Source organism: Mustelus asterias, chromosome 1 (assembly GCF_964213995.1).
Source record: "Mustelus asterias chromosome 1, sMusAst1.hap1.1, whole genome shotgun sequence".
Lineage (NCBI taxonomy): Eukaryota > Metazoa > Chordata > Chondrichthyes > Carcharhiniformes > Triakidae > Mustelus > Mustelus asterias.
Genome location: NC_135801.1, coordinates 37,615,829 through 37,635,273, shown reverse-complemented (window position 1 = coordinate 37,635,273; position 19,445 = coordinate 37,615,829). Strand labels below are relative to the sequence as shown.

Sequence of the window (19,445 nt, the reverse complement as noted above, 5' to 3'; positions counted from 1 at the left end):
CTGTAACACTACATTCTGCACTGTCTCATTTCCTTCTCTATGAACGGTATGTTTTGTCTGTATAGTGCGCAAGAAACAATACTTTTCACTATGTTAATACATGTGACAATAATCAATCAAATCAATAGTTCCAACCTGCTTCTGTCTCTCAATTCTTATTTCCTCTTATCTCAACACCTTTCTCTTTTTGTCCAGTCTTTTCCCATGTGCATCTGAATGTTGCATCCTCTGGCACCTTTTTACATTGAACAATTTTTCCTTGCACAGATTTCTTCAGTTAGCTGTGCGTGGATCCCATCAGTGTCTTTTTTTATTTATTGCAGGGGTATGCCAAATATTTATCTTGTTCCAATACTGAAATTACTTTTATTCCTTTACATTCATGACTGCTGGTGCTACTTCCTCCTTTTATCATGACATATAATTTCATTTAAAGTTGCTGTCTCCTCTTATCTTGACGCAGTCCTTATCTGGCGCTCATCTTTCTTTTCTAAACTTTATTATCTTTTCTCTGAGTGGTGTGCCTAGTAACGTCTGTTACAAACTGACTCATCAACTGCCTGGATTATACCTCTTACCATCCTGCTTCCTGTAAGGATACAATTCCCTTCTTTCAGTTTTCTCTCTCTGTTGCATTTGATATAATGATGTTGCCTTCCATGCTATTTTTCTCAATGGAAATTATTCTTCGATCATAGCAGGCATGACCTGCTCCTCTCTCCAGGAAGCTGAGTATTTCCAGCATTTCCTCTGTTTACCTCAAATTGAGTGTCTCATTTCCTGTGCTTTTGTTTTCTACATTGTTCCAAAACTCAGCGTCTGTCTAAGAGGCACATTGCTGCCCTCTGACCTTAACATTGACTTCAATAACCTCAAATCTCAATTTACCAATTGAATTTTTGCTTTGACAAGAGGTGCTGGAAATGTGTGATGTCTGTCGATTCTTTTCAGGCTGCGAGTGGGTGAGTGCTTTAGAAGGGGGCTCAATTTTGGAATAATACAGGTCAAGTGATTTGGATTCTGAGGATTCTTGGAATCCTGGACCCTGCTCTGTTTTACCAGTTTTTTAATGCTTTCCTTCCTACCTTGCACTGCACCTTTTAGTTATACAAACACTGTGGCTCACTCACTTTTTATTTCTTCAGTTCATCTCATTACAGCTTCTCTTGTCTCCTGTTAATCTCACTTCCGCTGGTGAACCATCACCTGCTGTGGACTTCGTAATTTTACAGGGCATTCTATTTGTTTTCTTGTGTCGGCTTATTTGTTTTTTCTTTCCTTTAACCTGTTCTATTCCTTTTTAATGCTGCTGATCTGTAATCATAGAATAGTTGCAGCACAGAATAATTGTGTCAGTGCTGGCTTTCTGCGAGAGCAATTCTGTTAATTCCACTTCACCCTTTCCCTGTCACCCTGCAATTTTTTTCTCTTCTGATGATTATCCAATTCTTGTTTGAAAGCCATGACTGAATCTTTCTCCACCACACACTCAAGCAATGTATTCCAGATCCTAACCATTCGCTTTGTAAGAAAGTTCTTGCTCATCTCAATGTTGGTTTTGTGCCAATCCTAATTTGTGTCTTCTGACTCTTTTGATACGGGAATAGTTTCTCCCTATCTACCTTGTCTAGACCTCCCATGATTTTGAACATCTCTATCAATTCTCCCCTTAGCCTACTCTAAAATAAACAACATGGAAACATAGAACCCCTACAGTGCAGAAGGACGCCATTCGGTCCATCAAGTCTACATCGACAACAATCCCACCCATGCTCTATCCCCGTAATCCCACATATTTACCCCGCAAATCCCTCTGACCTACGTGGCCCAGGACACTAAGGGGCTATTTAGCATGGCCAATACACCTAACCTGCACATCTTTGGACTGTGGGAGGAAACTGGAGCACCCAAAGGAAACACACACACGTGGGGAGAACATGCAAACTCCACACAGACAGTGACCCAAGCTGGGAATCGAACCCAGCTCCCTGGAGCTGTGAGGCAGCAGTGCTGACCGCTATGCCACCTTGCCGCCCATAAAACAGACGCTGCGGCTGCACTGTCATGGAAATTGGCAGCTCCCCGACGGAGAATTGAACACTGGTCTTCTGCATGACAGGCCAGGATACTAACCACAACACTCACAAGGAAGTGAAACCATTCTGTTAAATATTACTGTTCTCTCCAAAGTTTTCAAGGAAAAGTAACAGTGTTGTTATGGTGGTGATTTTAACTTCCCCCTATATTGACTGGGATTCACTTAGTGCCAGGGACATGGATGGGGCAGAGTTTGTAAAGAGCACCCAGGAGGGCTTCTTGAAACAGTATGTAGATAGTCCAACAAGGGAAGAGGCCATACTGGACCTGACATTGGGGAATGAGCCTGGCCAGGTGGTTGATGTTTCAGTAGGGGAGCAGTTCAGGAACAGTGACCACAATTCAGTAAGTTTTAAAGTACTGGTGGATAAAGATAAGTATAGTCCTCCAGTGAAGATGCTAAATTGGGGGAAGGCTAATTACAACGATATTAGGCAGGAACTGAAGAGTGTAGATTGGGGGCAGATTTTTGAGGGCAAATCAACATCTGGCATGTGGGAGGCTTTCAAGTGTAAGTTGATAGGAATTCAGGGCCGGCAAATTCCTGTAAGGATGAAGGATAACTATGGCAAATTTCAGGAACCTTGGATAACAAGAGCTATTGTGAGCCTAGTCAAAGAGAAAAAGGAAGCATTTGTCCAGGCCAGGAGGCTGGGAACACATGAAGCAAGTGTGGAATACAAGGAAAGTAGAAAGAAATTTAAGCAAAGAGTCAGGATGGCTAAAAGGAGTCACAAAAAGTCATTTTCCAGCAAGATTAAGGAAAATGCCAAGGTTTTTTATACATATATAAAGAGCAAGAGGGTTGGCCCACTCAAGGACAAGGGAGGGAATCTATGCGTGGAGCCAGAGGAAATGGGCAAGGTATTAAATGCGTACTTTGCGTCAGTGTTCACCAAAGAGTCTGGGGAAGGGTGTGTAGATAGTTTGGGTCATGTTGCGATCAAAAAGGAGGTATTGGGGGTCCTGAAAAATATTAAACTAGACATTAGGGTGGCACAGTAGTTAGCACTGCTGCCTCACAGTGCCAGGGGCCTGAGTTCGATTCCCGGCTTGGGTCACTGTCTGTGTGAAGTTTGCACGTTCTCCCCGTGTCTGCATGGGTTTCCTCTGGATGCTCCGGTTTCCTCCCACAGTCCAAAGATGTGTGGGTTAGGTGGATTGGACATGCTAAATTGCCCCATAGTGTCAGGGGGACTAGTTAGAGTAAATGTATGGGGTGACGGGAATAGGACCTGGGTGGGATTGTGGTCGGTGCAGACTCGATGGGCCAAATGGTCTCCTCCTGCGCGGTAGGATTCTATGTTCCCAGGGCCTGATCGGATGTACCCCAGAATACTGCGAGAGACGAGGGAGGAAATTGCTGGGGCCTTGAGAGAAATCTTTGTATCCTCACTGGCTACAGGGGAGGTCCCTGAGAATTGGAGTGCAGCCAATGTTGTTCCTTTGTTTAAGAAGGGTAGCAAGGATAATCCAGGTAATTATAGGCTGGTGAGCCTTACGTCAGTGGTAGGGAAATTATTGGAGAGGATTCTTCAAGACAGGATTTACTCCCATGTGGAAATAAGTGGACATATTAGCAAGAGGCAACGTGGTTCTGTGAAGGGGAGATCTTGTCTCACTAACTTGATCGAGTTTTTTGAGGAAGTGACGAAGATGATTGATGAGGGTATGACAGTGGATGTTGTCTACATGGACTTCAGTAAGGCCTTTGACAAGGTCCCTCATGGCAGACTGGTACAGAAGGTGAAGTGGTACAGAAGGGATCAGAGACGAGCTGGCAAGATGGGTACAGAACGGACTTGGTCATAGAAGAAAAGAGTAACAGTAGAAGGGTGTGTTTCTGAATGGAGGGCTGTGACAAGTGGTGTTCCTCAGGGATCAGTGCTGGGATCTTTGCTGATTGTAATGTATATAAATGATTTGGAGGAAAATGTAACTGGTTTGATTAGTAAGTTTGCGGATGACACAAAGATTGGTGGAATTGTGGACGGCAATGAGGACCATCAGAGGATACAGCAGGATATAAATCGGTTGGAGACTTGGGCGGAGAGATGGCAGATGGCGTTTAATCCGGACAGGGGGCGGCACGGTAGCACAGTGGTTAGCACTGCTGCTTCACAGCTCCAGGGTCCCGGGTTCGGTTCCCGGCTCGGGTCACTGTCTGTGTGGAGTTTGCACATTCTCCTCGTGTCTGCGTGGGTTTCCTCCGGGTGCTCCGGTTTCCTCCCACAGTCCAAAGATGTGCGGGTTAGGTTGATTGGCCAGGTTAAAAATTGCTCCTTAGAGTCCTGAGATGTGTAGGTTAGAGGGATTAGTGGGTAAATATGTGGGGGTAGGGCCTGGGTGGGATTGTGGTCTGTGTAGACTCGATGGGCCGAATGGCTTCCTTCTGCACTGTAGGGTTTCTATGATTTCTTTCTATGATTTCTAAATGTGAGGTAATGTATTTTGGAAGGTCTAATACAGATGGGAAATATACAGTCAATGGCAGAACCCTTAAGAGTAGTGATAGGCAGAGGGACCTGGGTGTACAGATACACAAGTCACTGAAAGTGGCAAAACAGGTGGAGAAGGTAGTCGAGAAGGCATACGGCATGGTTGCCTTCATTGACCAGGGCATTGAGATTAAAAATTGGCAAGTCATGTTGCAGCTTTATAGAACCTTAGGCCGCACATGGGATATCGTATTCAATTCTGGTCGCCACACTACCAGAAGGATGTGGAGGCTTTGGAGAGGATACAGAAAAGATTTATCAGGATGTTGCCTGGTTTGGAGAGCATTAGATATGAGGAGAGGTTGGAGAAACTTGGTTTGTTCTCACTGGAACGCCGGAGGTTGAGGGGCAACCTGATAGAAATCTACAAGATTATGAAGGGCATGGACGGAGTGGATAATCAGAAGCTTTTCCCAGGGTGACAGAGTCAATTACTAGGGGGTTTAGGTTTAAGGTGTGAGGGGCAAGGTTTAAAGGAGATATGTACGAGGCAGATTTTTTACACAGAGGGGGGTGGGTGCTTGGAACTCGCTGCCGGGGGAAGTAGTGGAAGCAGATATTTTTAAGGGGCGTCTTGACAAATGCATGAATAGGATGGGAATAGAGGGACATGGTCCCCGGAAGGGTAGGGGGTTTTTGTTCTGACGGGCAGCATGGTTGGTGCAGGCTTGGAGGGCCGAAGGGTCTGTTGCTGTGCTGGAATTTTCTTTTTTTTTTGTTCTTTGTTCTATCTTTCCAAAAGCCTAGAATTAGAGACAGTCCTTCAATTTAGACCAAACCAGTGTTTTATAAACATTTATCATAACTTGCTTGCTTTTGTATTCTTTGTCTCTGTATATGGCCCCAGGATCTTGTATGCCTTTTCAACCACTTTCTCAACTTGCCCTGCCAGCTTCAATGATTCATGCACATATACCCAGGTCATGCTGTTCTTGTGCCCATTTTTAAATTGTAACCTTTACTTTATCCTTGCTCTCTTTGTTCTTCCTATCAAAAGATATCACTTCACACCTCTGTGTTAAATTTAAATCTGTTCCAATTCGAAGAATGTCTGTATATGAAGTGTCTTGCCTGTCCATTTCACAGATGCTACCTAACATGCTTCCAGTGTTGTTTTCATCTTTTTAAATGATTTTACTTAAGTTGGCCTGAAAAATTACAGACTAATGCTCCTAGTGTTAAGCAGCTTGGTGTCGAAGTTTAGCCAGCTGCTATTGATTCTGACCTTGCCAGGCAAGTCCTCTTGTTCTAACATCCCTTACTTCACATTTTATTGTGTTAAAATATTGTTTAAATGTGGAAAAGGTTTAATATAACATTCGGATTCCGAATGAGTAACTTGTATATCAGGGTCATAGAGTCATAAAGCACAGAAATAGGTCCTTCAGCCCACCATGCCTATGCCGACTAACAAATACCAATCTATACTAATCTATTTACCAGTACTTGGTCGATAGCCTACGATGCTTTGATGATTTAAGTGCTTGTTCAGATGCTGTTTAAATGTTGCAAAACTACTTGCCTCCACCACAGTGCATTCCATATTTCCACCACCCTCTGGGTGAAAAAGGACTTCCTTAGATCCCCTCTAAATCACTTACTTCTCACCTTAAACCTCTGCCCTCTGGTCTTAGACATTTCTTGCGATCTATTCTCATAATTTTGTATGCCTCTATCAGATCCCCCCTCAGCCTTCTCTGCTCTGGGGAAAACAAACCCAGTGTATCCAGTCTCTCCTCATAGCTGAAACTTTCCATCTGAGGCAACATCCTGATGAATCTCCTCTGCACTCTTTCCAGTGTAATCACGTCCTTCTGATGTGTGGCGTCCAGAATTGCACACACTATTCTGTCTGTGGCCTCACCCAATCTTTTATAAAGTTATACCAAGCTGCTCCTATATTGTATGCCCCGGCTAATGAAGGCAAGCATTCTATATGCCACCTTCACCCTATCTATCTTGCTGCCACCTTCCGGGATCTATGGACTTGTACACCAATACTCCCTAGGGACCTACGGTTCATTGTGTATATCCTATCCACATTAATCCTCCCAAACTGCATCACCTCACACTCATCAGGATTGAATTCCATCTGCTATTACTCTGACCAATTACCAGCTGCTGAATATCAGTCTGCACCTAAGACTATATCCTCCTCACTATCAACAACACTACCAATTTTCGTGTCATCTGCAAACTTACTAATTATACCTTCTACATTCACATCCAAGTTAATGTATATAACAAACCGCAAGGGTCCCAGCATCAATCCCTGTGGTACACCGCTGATCACAGGCTTCCAGTCACAAAAGCAAACCCTACTATCACCCTTTGCCTCCTCTGGACAAACCAATTTTGAATCCAATTTTCTAACTTGCCTTGAATCCCATTGGCTCTAACCTTTTGGACCAGCTTTCCATGTGGGATCTTGTCAAGGGCCTTACTAAAGTCCATGTAAACCACATCAACTGTGCTACCATTAACAATATATTTAGTTACCGTATCAAAAAACGCAATTTAAATTAGTTTGACAGGATCTCCCACCAACAAAACCGTGCTGACTGTCCTTGATCAATCTCTGCCTTTCCAAGTGTTGATTGATGCTGTCCCTCAGAATTTTTTCCAATAATTTTCCTACCTCTGATAACTAGCCTGTAATTACCTGGCTTATTGCTGCTGCCCTTCGTGAATAACACAATTCAAACACAATAAAGTACAAAAAGTTCACAAATCCTTCCGAAGTGTTTTCATTTGCATAAATGCTCCAGCCTTTTGTCCCTGTGTATATGAGATATCTTATTTATTCGTGACCACAAAATATTTGTTAAAAATTTGCAACCAGACATGAAAACTTATGGCTACTTTCTATCAGTTTGTCAAATATCACAGTGGAATAAAATTTAAATTTAGCATAATATTGAATTACTGTGAAAGTCCAAATGTGTTACATGAATTTCATAAGCAACATTTTGAAACACAATTTCCATTTGTTTCAGAAAGTATATGTTCAACTAAGGTCAAAATTCAATATAATATTACTGACTGCAAATCATTCTTATAAAATAAGTTTATTTTGGGTCAGTAAAAGGATTGGCTTGCTGGTGTTTGTTTTTGATAAACTTTGTCAGGGACATGAGCAATCAATATATTGCTCAGACCAGAGCAAACGCAATTTGCATGTGTTGAATTATGAAAGATGATTTTGCTAACCAACTTTTACCTTTTTGTACTTTGTAATGTATTCAGTCAGCTGAATTTTTGCACATTTGTTTGCTTCTGGAAGCTAATAACTTATTTTATGGTGATATTCTGTTGTAAAAATTCAGTTGCTTTGTGTTAAAATTTGAAAATGATTTTGTTACAGGCAGCTAAACCTTTTAAGCACAGCTACTCCAGCTATTAGTGCTTGGCTTATTCCTATTGATCAGCTGAAATCTTCCTTGAATAAATTGGAAATGGAAAGAACTCTTCGTGTGTGTGCTGTGATGGGCTGCATCATGACAGAGGCTCTCGAGGTAATTGTTAAATTTGCCTTTTTCATTCAAAAATAAATATTTGTTTGCACCCTTAAACTTGATACTGGAGTTGTGCCAGGTCACTAATGGTAAGAAATGCATGGAGATTAATTCCTTGACGAGGACCAGCTGCACTATTGTCATCTTGTGTTAATTTTTTCCATGTTACCACCTCTAGTTACACCTGCTACATTGGTAAAAAATTTCAATTCAGTGAACTCAATTAATTGCAATCCTGTTTTAAGACAGGACAATTTTCCACCAGAGTTTTACAGGAATAAAACTTAACAAAATAAATTGCCTCTCTGCAGAACCTCCTTTTGTTATTTATGTTTCATCTCTTTTATTTTATGAATAAAGCTGCATCTAATTTTGGCTATTTGTGCTAAACTTGTTCTCGTGTATTGCTATACCCTAATTGCAAAGTCAAAGTTTCTCCCACAGGACTACCTTGGCCCTGGAGAGCTACTTTATTTGGCTTCCTTCCCATGGCTATGGAAGGTGACATTACATCAGTTAATATCTCAGCTGATGAAATGCAGTCATGTGTGGTGCAGATGCTTCTCTTGTAAACATCATATGCTTCATCCTTAGTACTTTAACGATCAGAATTTTGTGCTTCCTCCCCTCCCCATTAGGCTCTGAGCAGTGGGGGGAACATAAAATAGATTCCCTCCAGGAACCTGTATGCCCCACCCAGATATGGGAAGAACCTCAGGCAGGAAGCTCACCCATGTCCCTATTAAGGCCTTTAAGTGGCCCCTTAATAACCACTTAAGGGCCTTTTTATACCTAACCTTCATTTTTAGATTTTTCGATTGCTGGGTAACTGATGTGACTGAGGGTGGGAAACTGAAAAAGATCTCGCTTTTGATCTTGGGCGGGAAGCCTTGGGGGGGTGGGGGGGGGGGGGGGAATGGCACCTCAAACGGAAGACCCCTTCAGACTGGGGGCACCTTCCCCTCAGGGACTCTGCCACCCACCCCCCAATCTGATTGGCTGACAGCTCTCCAAGGCGGGGCTTGCCTTTCAAGTGCAGATGGGTGTCCTGTCTGCTGCCAGTCAGAGCTCCATTGAGCGTGAAATGGCAGTGGGCCTGTCAGAGTCAGCAGCAATGTGTTCCCCGCCAACTTTCAGGATGACGGGTGCTGAGCGCTTGCCATCCTGAAAATTCAGGCCTAGATGTCATTGAATGTCATGTGTCAAGGATATCCTAGATGATGATCACAAAGATCTTGGGTGTATTTATCCCAGATATGACAGGCCAGTTGCAAGTGATGGATGTTGATTACAACCAACTGTATAAATAGCAGATGCACCAAAAATGTGAAGAACAGCTCCATTCTAAATAACGTGCGTTTTCACAATCAGGCAACCCAAAGAAATCAGACCTTTTGCTCATTGCCAATAAGATCAAAGCCTGGACTGTCAATGATCCATCCCCTATCCAGCATGGCTTCAAATATGCCATGGATGGTTCATATGAACATATGAATTCAAAGCAGGAATAGGCCACTATGTCCTTTGAGGCTGCTCTTGTCATTCAATGAAATCATGGCTGATCTCATTTTAACATCAATTTGGCATCTCTGCCTTCCCCGATAACCTTTCACCCTTGCTTATCAAGAATCTTATCTACTTCTGCCTTAAAGATATTTAAAGACTCTGCTTCAACCACCTTTTGAGAATTCCAAAGTATCTCAACCCTCTGGGTTAGGTTTGGTCACGTGCATTGACCCAAACAGGCGCTAGACTGTGGCGACTAGTGGAGTTTCATTTCCTCATCCTTCTTTTTAAACAGTGGCCTGCAGTGTGGGGAGCTGGCAACCCAACCCTGTCGGAATGAGGGGGGGGGGGGGGGGGAAGATCAAGGCCGCGCCCCCCCTCCCCCCAAGAGGGTCGGATGCCGGAGTGGATTCCCCTGGGCATTTCCACCTTGGCAGTGTTAGCCTGGGCCCCCGCCACTGCCCAAGGTGTAGAGTGCCAATGCCCAGGGAGTATTTGGCACTGCCCACTGGGCATTGGGCTGTGCCAAAGGGGTGGGGCCTCTAGGCTGCAATCGGTGGAAGACAGGGAGTCCTGCTGCCACTCTGCATTGGGATTGTGATCAGAGGGAGGGAAGCCCACATTTGGGACTGGGCATCGGGGTGGAGGGTCGAGGCTGGCCCGGACACATTCGGGGAGCCAGCGATTGGGCCTTGGGGAGGTTGGATGGCTAGTGATGCAGGGATCGCGGGATTGGCCAGTGATTGAGCTGGTCAGCGATCAGGAGACTGGCAGTGCGGAGCCACTATGCATGTGCCGATCTCAGTGCTAACAGATTGGCGCATGCGCAGTGGTCCTGCTCACTGCTCTGCTGCCGGCCTCTCCAGTGGGAGAGGCCCCCGAATTTCAGCGTGATTCACACTACTGCACTCTGCAGTGCACAGAGTGTGGGAGATTCATTTTGAAACTCCCGCTGAAAAAACCAGCGAGATTTACTCCAGTTTTTATGCAAATTCGACACTTGGAATTCCCTCCCCCCCGATCCACATCCACCCTGCCAAGTTCTCTCAAGATCTTGTATGTTACAATCAAGTCACCTCTTACTCTTCCAAACTTTCACAGATACAAGCTTAGCCTGTCTAACCTTTCTTCATAAGGCAGGCCACCTATCCCAGGCATAGATCTAGCAAACCTTCCCTAAATTGCTTTCAGTGCACTTGTATCTTTCCTTAAATAAGGAGACCAATACTATACACAGTACTGCAGATGTGGTTTCACTAATGCCCTGTATAATTGAAGCATAACCTCACTACTCATGTATTCAGTTCGCCTTGCAATACACAATAACATTTTGTTAGCTTTCCTAATTACTTGCTGCACCTGCATTTCATGCAGCAGTACACACAGATCTCTCTGTGCTTTGGAGCTCTGTAATCTCTCATCATTTAGATAATATGCTTTTTTATTTGTCCTGTCAATATGGACAGCTTCACATTTTCCTACATTATGCTCCATTTGCCAGACCTTTGCCCACTTACCTAACCCATCTATATCATTTTGTAGCCTCCTTTTGTCGATGCCACAATTTACTTTCCTACTTATCTTTGTGTCATCAGCAATTTTAGCAATTGTACCATCCGTCCTTTCATCCAAATCATTTATACAAATTGTAAAAAGTTGAGGCCCCAGCACTGATCCCTGTGACACACCACTCCACATTCTCTGGGATGACGATGCTGCTGATATGAGCAATGAAGATGATAATGTTAAAGGTGATGTAATTTACACTGATGATGAGGGAGACAGCAAGGCAGTTGAGGAGCTGTGTAAACCAGTTGAGGTCAGCAATTTAGACACAGCATTTCAAGGCTTCTATACATGTAAATAAAGACGATCTGGCCACCTCTTGATCATTTCTTTCAAAAATAAAGTTTATAAACACTGGCTGCTAAAAAATCTGTTTTGGTTTCTTGCCATGTATAATATGTATACTAACTTGCAGATGATTTTTTAGGGAAAATTATGTTTAATATTTAGAAAATTATGGTGCCTCAAAACATCCTAAACCAAGGGGAACATAAGCCAACCCTTGCAGCCTATTCGCGTATCTTGACCCTGTGAGCCCTGGTTTCATTGTGGTGAATCTGTTCTGTATCTTTCCCAAGGTTCAATTATAAAAACTGAATGTAGCACTTCAAATGGAATCTGATCACGACTCTGTACAACTGAAGCTTCACTTTCTCACCTTTGAGTTCCGGACCCCTTGAGATAAATGCCAACATTCTATTTTTATTTTTGATTTGCTTTTGTATCTGTGCAGCAGCTTTGTAATTTGTGGACATGGACACCTAAAACCCTTTGCACCTCCACAGCTCTTAATCACTCACTATTCTGAAAATATTTTGATTTATCTTTCTCAGATCCAAAGTGAATGTCTTCACACTTCTCCATCTATCGTGGTTTTGACCACTTTCTCTATGTTCTTTTCTAACTCCCTTCTCTCCATACAACTCAGCCATTTTATTATAAATTATTGTACCTTTTTCTTAGCAAATAAATGTTTGGTTTCATTGGGATAATCAAGATCACTCAGCGGAGCTTTCTGTTTCTCAAGGTGACCATACTGTATATCTTTTTCTGATGACATATGACAAGCAAACTCTGCAGTTGATTCATGAGCTGACTGCACATATTTGTCTGATAAGCATATTTTAACTGAGAACACTCCTTCCATTAGGTAACTTAAACATTTTGTTTGTTTGCAGCAATATTCTCTCGCATACAGACAACCGTCATGTGAATATTGACGATTGACATTGAATAATCAACTCTGGCAAAAAGAATGTTCTTGATATTTTATTTAATAATTTATTCTTCTGTTTTCTAATTGGTTTATTTATTCAGAGGAAGAGTGTACATTTTCCATTGAAGAGCAAGTACAATAGGGTGACCAAATTAGCTCGGTATCTCCAAGAAAACCCTTCCTGCTTATTGTGCAATATACTTCATCGGTACCTGCAGCAGGCAGACTATTCTGTCATCGAGGATGCCACTATGGTAAGCACTCACAGCTTATGTGACGAACAACTTGGAATTTTGTGTGTGGAAATTGGTTAACTAAAGCTAACTAATTATAAGCATACAAATATTCTTAGTTACCTAAACTAGAACTCTTGATATGTTGTGCTTTTGCACAGTTTGCCCTGGCTATGTGTGGATGGGTGTGGGCATGAGTGAATAGAAAAGCATTGTCCTCTAGTTGAACACCTCTATTAAAGCTGTCATTAACCTTCCTTGTTTCTCAATCACATCATGTAATTAAAATTCCTTGTTCTTAGTACTATTCTAGTAACTCTCCTGTGCACTTACTCCAAGGCCTACCAAGCCAAAGTCCATTTATGTACGTAATTCAAATAAAAACTGCATAATAATACATGTTTGTGCTGATTTGTTGCAGAACAATGGCCTTCCTGCCCTTGTTACTCTAAAAAAGGGCTTGGTGGCATTAGCAAGACAGTGGATGAAGTTCATAGTCGTCACTCCAGCTTTCAAAGGAGTTCGTTTACAGCTTAAACCAGCACAACTTCCAAAACCGCAACCAGTATCACATGTTGATCGTCAAATTTGTGGCTTGGACAACGGAGGAGCCATACAAAGTGACACAAGTGCTGATGGGGCAGAATTTGAATTTGATGCTGGTACTTATGCAATTTTGTATGATAAATGTTCTTTTTACAACACAAATGTCCATGAATAAAGCTTTTTTAAGTTTTAAGCCAATTCTCATGCTAAAGCTCATAGTCTTCAGTAGTTGAGAGTCATAGAATCCCAACAGTGCAGAAAGAGGCCATTTGGCCCATTGAGCCTGCACCGACAACAATCCCACCCTGGGCCTATCCCCATAACCCTACATATTTACCCTGCTAATCTCGCTGACACTAAGGGGCAATTTATCTTGGCCAATCAACCAAAGTCAAAAAGATTAAAATGGAAGCGGATGGGAAAAGGGATTTAGGCCATAATCATGGGAAGATAAGGAGGCAGTCTGGTAATGTGTGATAAAACATGGCAAGGCAGGGAACATAGATATCCAGCTGAACATCTTGCAGCAGGATGGAATTATCATGTTTTCTCTGTCTTATAAATGGAAAAAACTGGCTGCCAGGTGGGAATAATGGCTGCAGCAGACCACAACCAGAGAACCTTGGGGGTGAACCCTGATAATCAGGAGCAGGAAGGACGTGAAAGGCTGGTGGTTTGGATGGTGTAAAGTTGACCATCGCAAGTAGGAGTGAATGTGATCTTCTGTGCTGAATTGGGGAGAGAAAGATTTCATCATTTGTGAGAAGACAGGGAAAGATTGAGATTGGAACTGCAAACCTCTGGGATAATGGGAAGTCTCCAATTGTGGCAAGGGCTAGAGAGAGATCTTGATTGACAAGGTGAAGATAAAAACGTCCTTGAGGGGCCTGAAGAACTCCTGCTGATCCCTAATGAATGCTGTAAAAGTGTGCTTATCTTCTGGCACCAGTAGTTCCTACCATCCATATGCTATCGAGTTTACTGAACCCCAGGAAACCTTTGCGACAATTATTAGATTTAAATCAAGCCTCCAGTTATATAAAAGCACAATCTTGTGGATGCTGGAAACCTGAAATTAAAAAGTAGAAAATTCTGGAAATACTCAGCAAGTCAGGCAGTACCTATGAAAAGAGAAAGCATTAATTGTATGCAATTATACTTTTGGGATTTAACTTAAATATGTTAATAGATTTTAAAAAGCAGCATCCCATTGCTAATCCAGGACTGTCTTTTAGAAGTTGCTTTCTGATTCTGATGTGTAAACAGGCAAGTCTAGGAGTTCCCAAGTTATTAATTATTTTCCACAATAACTTAATACTTTCTGATTACCTGTTTTTCTAAGTCCATCAGCTGCCTTCTTGCTAGACAGAAAAATCAATTTTCACTACATCCTCTTACAGTTGGTGATAAAAGTTGAGTTATGAATATTTGGTTATGATCAGAGATGAGCATTATTTGGATAAGTATAGATACTTAAAAGAGATATATGAAAGGAGGTTTGAGTGTAGAATTTGGTTATAGTTATACAGCACAATTTTACTGCTGTATTTAAATTTGCAGAAGAAATATTCTCTTTGACTTTTTAAAATAAGTTTGGTGAATAAAAGAGTGATGGTATATTTGGTGACTCTTTTATGTTTTTGATCACATTTAATAGTAAAGGAATTCCACTATTAAGAGAATAAAAGGCACTTTTGTACATAAACTCCTGCATAAACGTTTGCACTGTACACTGCAGCATTTAACCTTGGTACATGTTGGATAGTTGCTGATTTTTCAATTGAAAGTTCTCACATTAATATTTGTCTTTTGCTGCAGCTACCGTGAGCGAACACACCATGCTGTTAGAGAGTAGCCGTCCACCAGCAGGCGGAATCTCTTCCGGACCCGTAACCGGCTCTGACATCATGAGGAAGTTATCCAAAACAAATGCTCATGCACATGAATCCACACTTAAAATAAAAGTAAGCATAAACAAAATGTTTATGATATAATAATTGGATGTGTGCATACCATACAGATTTATTTATGTATCGCGACTTATGGTGTCCTCTTAAATTATTTTATTCCTGTATACAATTTTACAAATATTAGTCATCAGTGTATAATTCTATCCCATTTGATTGATAGCTAGTATGTTAAATCCACCTAATAGTGATTCAGTTCTGCTGAATTGATGAAACAGTCTCCATGCATTTTTCTGAAGTGCAACACTATACTTTGATACTGTACCTTTACAGTAATCTCAGGAATGTTTTCTATTATTTCCCTCATTCATTTATATGTTGTAGGATGTATAGCTGTGGACAGTCTGCAGTTTTGCATAGTTATACTGTCTATAGGTTTTGTGGCTGAAAAGGAAGGGCATCTTCCTCCTTTTAGTTACAACAAAGTTAAATTCAATGGAGGATACAACATTTGGAAGAAAGTAGGATTACCTTCTTTGTATGTTCTCTTTGATTTAATGACGTGTTAAAATATCACCCAACCAACATTTCTTGGATTCATGCATGTATGGTTCTAGAAGAGTTAGTTACATTTAAATATTCTACTTCTGACCAAAAGAAAATGTACAATGGCCAAGGGTGAGGCACAGTTATACAATGCTTATTTTCGCAGTAACTTCATTACAGTGTGAATGTAAGACTACTTGTGACTAAAATAAATTTTAAACTTTTAAACAAAATTGTAAATGTACACTGGGGAGGATTTTCAGCCAGCATTCACCATGGGCACAGAGTGCCAGAGAATCTGGAGTGGAAACTCAGCTGTGCAGCTGGGGAGCTACACACCATTTTCTCACTGAAACTGGCTCTCTGACAAATTATGGGAAGGTTCCACCCCATGTCTTTGTGATACTTCCCATTAACAACCTAGGCATTCTTGCTTTATATGGAATATGCTTTGTTCGGAAATTTTATTACCCCCTACATGGCCATTAGAAACATTGATGTGGAGATGCCGGCGTTGGACTGGGGTAAACACAGTAAGAGTTTTAACAACACCAGGTTAAAGTTCAACAGGTTTATTTGGTAGCAAATGGCATTTGCTACCAAATAAACCTGTTGGACTTTAACCTGGTGTTGTTAAAACTCTTACTGTCTTTAGAAATATTGGCATAGATTTTACTGTGACAATGATAGTGAAATTGTCAGTGTCTACCATCAATACTCCACTGAAACTCGTGGCAACCTCCTAGAATCCATATATTTGCAGAATGAAATTCAAAAGTTTCTGTCAGTGATCGTATGCTTTCTCATAGGGTGCACAGATAAGGCTCTAGATTGCAATCAATGGAAAATATGAATTGACCAGAGCTTTTGGTTGTTAGTCTCACCGTTAAAGACCCTTGAAAAAAATTGCATCCTGTTTAATGAGGTGTAACTGCATTTTTAACAGCATACTAACTTTATGAATATTGCTAAACAGCCTCTTTGGCCTTGAAAAGCTAGCATAATCTGTGTGGAATATCAAATTCCTCCATAATTAAGAAAATGCGCATTGAAAAAATGTTATTTAAAAGCGTGTTTAACTTTATTCTTTAGCTTCTATGTTAATCCAATCACTTATTTCACTATGAGAAAATTTAAATCAAAAGTGCAAAATATTAGGTGCTTTCAATTTCCTGGTTTGCTTCTTTTATTTATTTGTGAACATGACTGGCCAGGCAAGCATTTATTGACCATCCCTAATTGTCCTTGATGGCGAGCCGCCTTTTAAAGTGCTGCAGTCCATTAGGCATAGATGCATCTACATCTTTTAGGAAGTAAGTTCCAGGATTCTGACCCAGAGAAACTAAGGAATAGTGATATCATTTCCAAGCCCAGATGTGGCTTGGAAGGGAACTTGCAGGTGGGGATGTTCCCAGGCAGCTGCTGCCCTAATCCTTCCAGGTGTAGAAGTCATGAGTTTAGAAAGTACTGTTGAAGGAGACTTGGTGAGTTGCTGCAGTGCATCTTGGTGCACACTGCTGCCACTATGGATTGGTACTGGAGGGAGTGAATGTTTAAGATGGTGGATGATGTACTAATCAAGCAGGCTGCTTTCTTCTGGATGTTGTCAAAATTCTTGAGTCCTGTTGGAGCTGCAATTAGAGAATATTCCACCACACTCCTGACTTATGCCTTACACATAGTGGAGAGGCTTTGGGGAGTCACAAGGTGAATTACTCACCGCAGAATTCCCAGCCTCTGACCCATTCTTGTAACCACGGTATTTAAGTTTAAGTTTATTTATTAGTGTCACAAGTAGGCTTACATTAACACTGCAATTAAGTTCTTGTGAAAATCCCCTAGTCGCCACACTCTGGCGCCTGTTCGGGTACACTGAGGGAGAATTTAACCTGGCCAATGCACCTAACCAGCATGTCTTTCAAACTGTGGGAGGAAACTGGAGCACCCGAAGGAAAGCCACGCAGACACGGGGAGAATGTGCAGACTCCACACAGACAGTGACCCAAGCCGAGAATCGAACCTGGGTCCCTGGCGCTGTGGGGCAGCAGTGCTAACCACTGTATATATTTAATGGTTGGTTCAGTTCGGTTTCTGGTCAATGGTAGTCCCCAGGACATTGATAGTGGGGGATTCAGCAATGGTAATAACATTAAATGTCAGTGCCAGAATGTTGTCTGGGTGCATAGACTTTGCAGAATTCAATGCCTCATCCGTTTCTTGATACGCACAGTAGTTAGCATTGCTGCCTCACAGCCCCCAGGGACCTGTGTTTGATTCCAGCCCTGGGTGATTGCCTGTCTGGAGTTTGCACATTCTCTTCATGCTTGCATGGCTTTCTCCCGGGTGCTCTGGTTTCCTTCCACAGTCTAACGATGTGCAGGTTTGGTGGATTAGCCATGGTAAATGCATGGTATTACAGGGATAGTGTGGAGGGGAGGGCCGGGGCGGGGGGGGGGGGTGCCCTTTCAGAGAGTCGGTGCAGACTCTGAGCCGGATGGTCTCTTTTCTGCACTGTAATGAGTCTATGGTTCTATGAAGTCAAGTTGCCTGATGGTTGGCATCGTCAGAAGGAGGCTCTGTGTGAATATTTTAATGTGTTTCACTGCTTACCTGCTTTCTTCAATACTACTGCCACACAAGGCATCTCTTTGGTTTGACACCATATTAAAACTGCATCAGGAAAGAGGTAAAGCATTCTACAGAGATCACTTGATCTTTGCTGAGGGCTGTCTTCAAGATTTCACAGTGACCACCATTGCTTTGTTGCTGACTGTAAAATCTAGGCCAGTATATCTGGGAAATGAAACCACGTACTTAAACAATAAAGTTAACTGTTCAGTTAAAATTTTTGAGCTCTGTATTTTTTGACTATTTTCTATATTTGCCTTACAGGGTGTCCACCCATACCAGTCCCTCAGCTATACCAGTGGAGACACAGTAGCAGACTCACCAGCCCACGTCAGCCGTACAGGATTACCAATTAGAGATAGTCCTAGAAAGGAAAGTCTACTGAGCTATCTGACTGGGAGCTTCCCTAGTCTTCACAATCTTCTTGAAGGAACTCCACAACGCAGTACAACAGTAATTAAAAGCAGTTCACTTACACGGCCAGGTACAATTCTTGTTTGTTCGCATAAATCGACTTCACAGCTTGATGCCTCTGCAGAAAATGCAATCTGAGTGCTAAGGAATTTTATTTTTCTCTTCTCCCTCCTATATTGTAATGCCTGCATTCTTTATTCCTATCTTATGTGAAACAGAGCAAATTACTATCAGGAAAGTAGTTAATTAAATTAGCATGGCAACTGTGGCCATTATTATTTAGCTTGCCTTTATTGGCTGGAATATTAGCTAAAATGTTTCTGTTGGTAGAACTCTACCTATACAATCGGTGAACTCCTTATATGAGCTCATCCAGGAGAGGATTTAAAGGAAGATGTGGAAAAACTGACATTTACAAGTTATTGAACTGAAGGGGAAGAAATGTTTCTGTGGGAGCATAAGTGGATTTAAACAGAGTTCAAAGTGAGAAATAAACAATGATCTTGGTGCTGTTGAGTAGTTGTTGATATGCAATCTTAAAATTATATTAGAATAATGCAAGTCATGCAGCGTTTCTAACATCTACCAGAATTGAAAGTGTTTTTACAAGACAAAAGGCAACTTTATATTTTACTTCCAAAATTCTATGAGAAAACATATAATGAACACAGAGAAAAAGAAAGCAGAGTGCAGGATATTCATGTTTCTTTTAACCATCATCATGATACTTTAAAAATTGTTTCCTAGCTTCTTCCACCAATAAACTCCTTTCA

At 41.7% G+C, this 19,445-nt stretch overlaps 1 protein-coding gene across 9 annotated transcripts in view; it reads left to right on the top strand.

The window, feature by feature from the left end:
* The window catches only part of kiaa1109 (KIAA1109 ortholog), a 449,716-nt gene that overhangs the window by 270,334 nt on the left and 159,937 nt on the right, over positions 1 to 19,445 (top strand). For all 9 annotated transcript variants that reach the window (XR_013497649.1, XR_013497648.1, XM_078211413.1 and 6 more), the window contains 5 exons: positions 7,960 to 8,110; positions 12,500 to 12,652; positions 13,053 to 13,293; positions 14,996 to 15,141; positions 18,523 to 18,742. Coding sequence is in view for 7 of the 9 variants with exons in the window: in XM_078211413.1 (XP_078067539.1) it covers positions 7,960 to 8,110; positions 12,500 to 12,652; positions 13,053 to 13,293; positions 14,996 to 15,141; positions 18,523 to 18,742 (911 nt within the window). In the remaining 2 variants the exon portion in view is untranslated. The remainder of the gene's footprint in view (positions 1 to 7,959; positions 8,111 to 12,499; positions 12,653 to 13,052; positions 13,294 to 14,995; positions 15,142 to 18,522; positions 18,743 to 19,445) is intronic.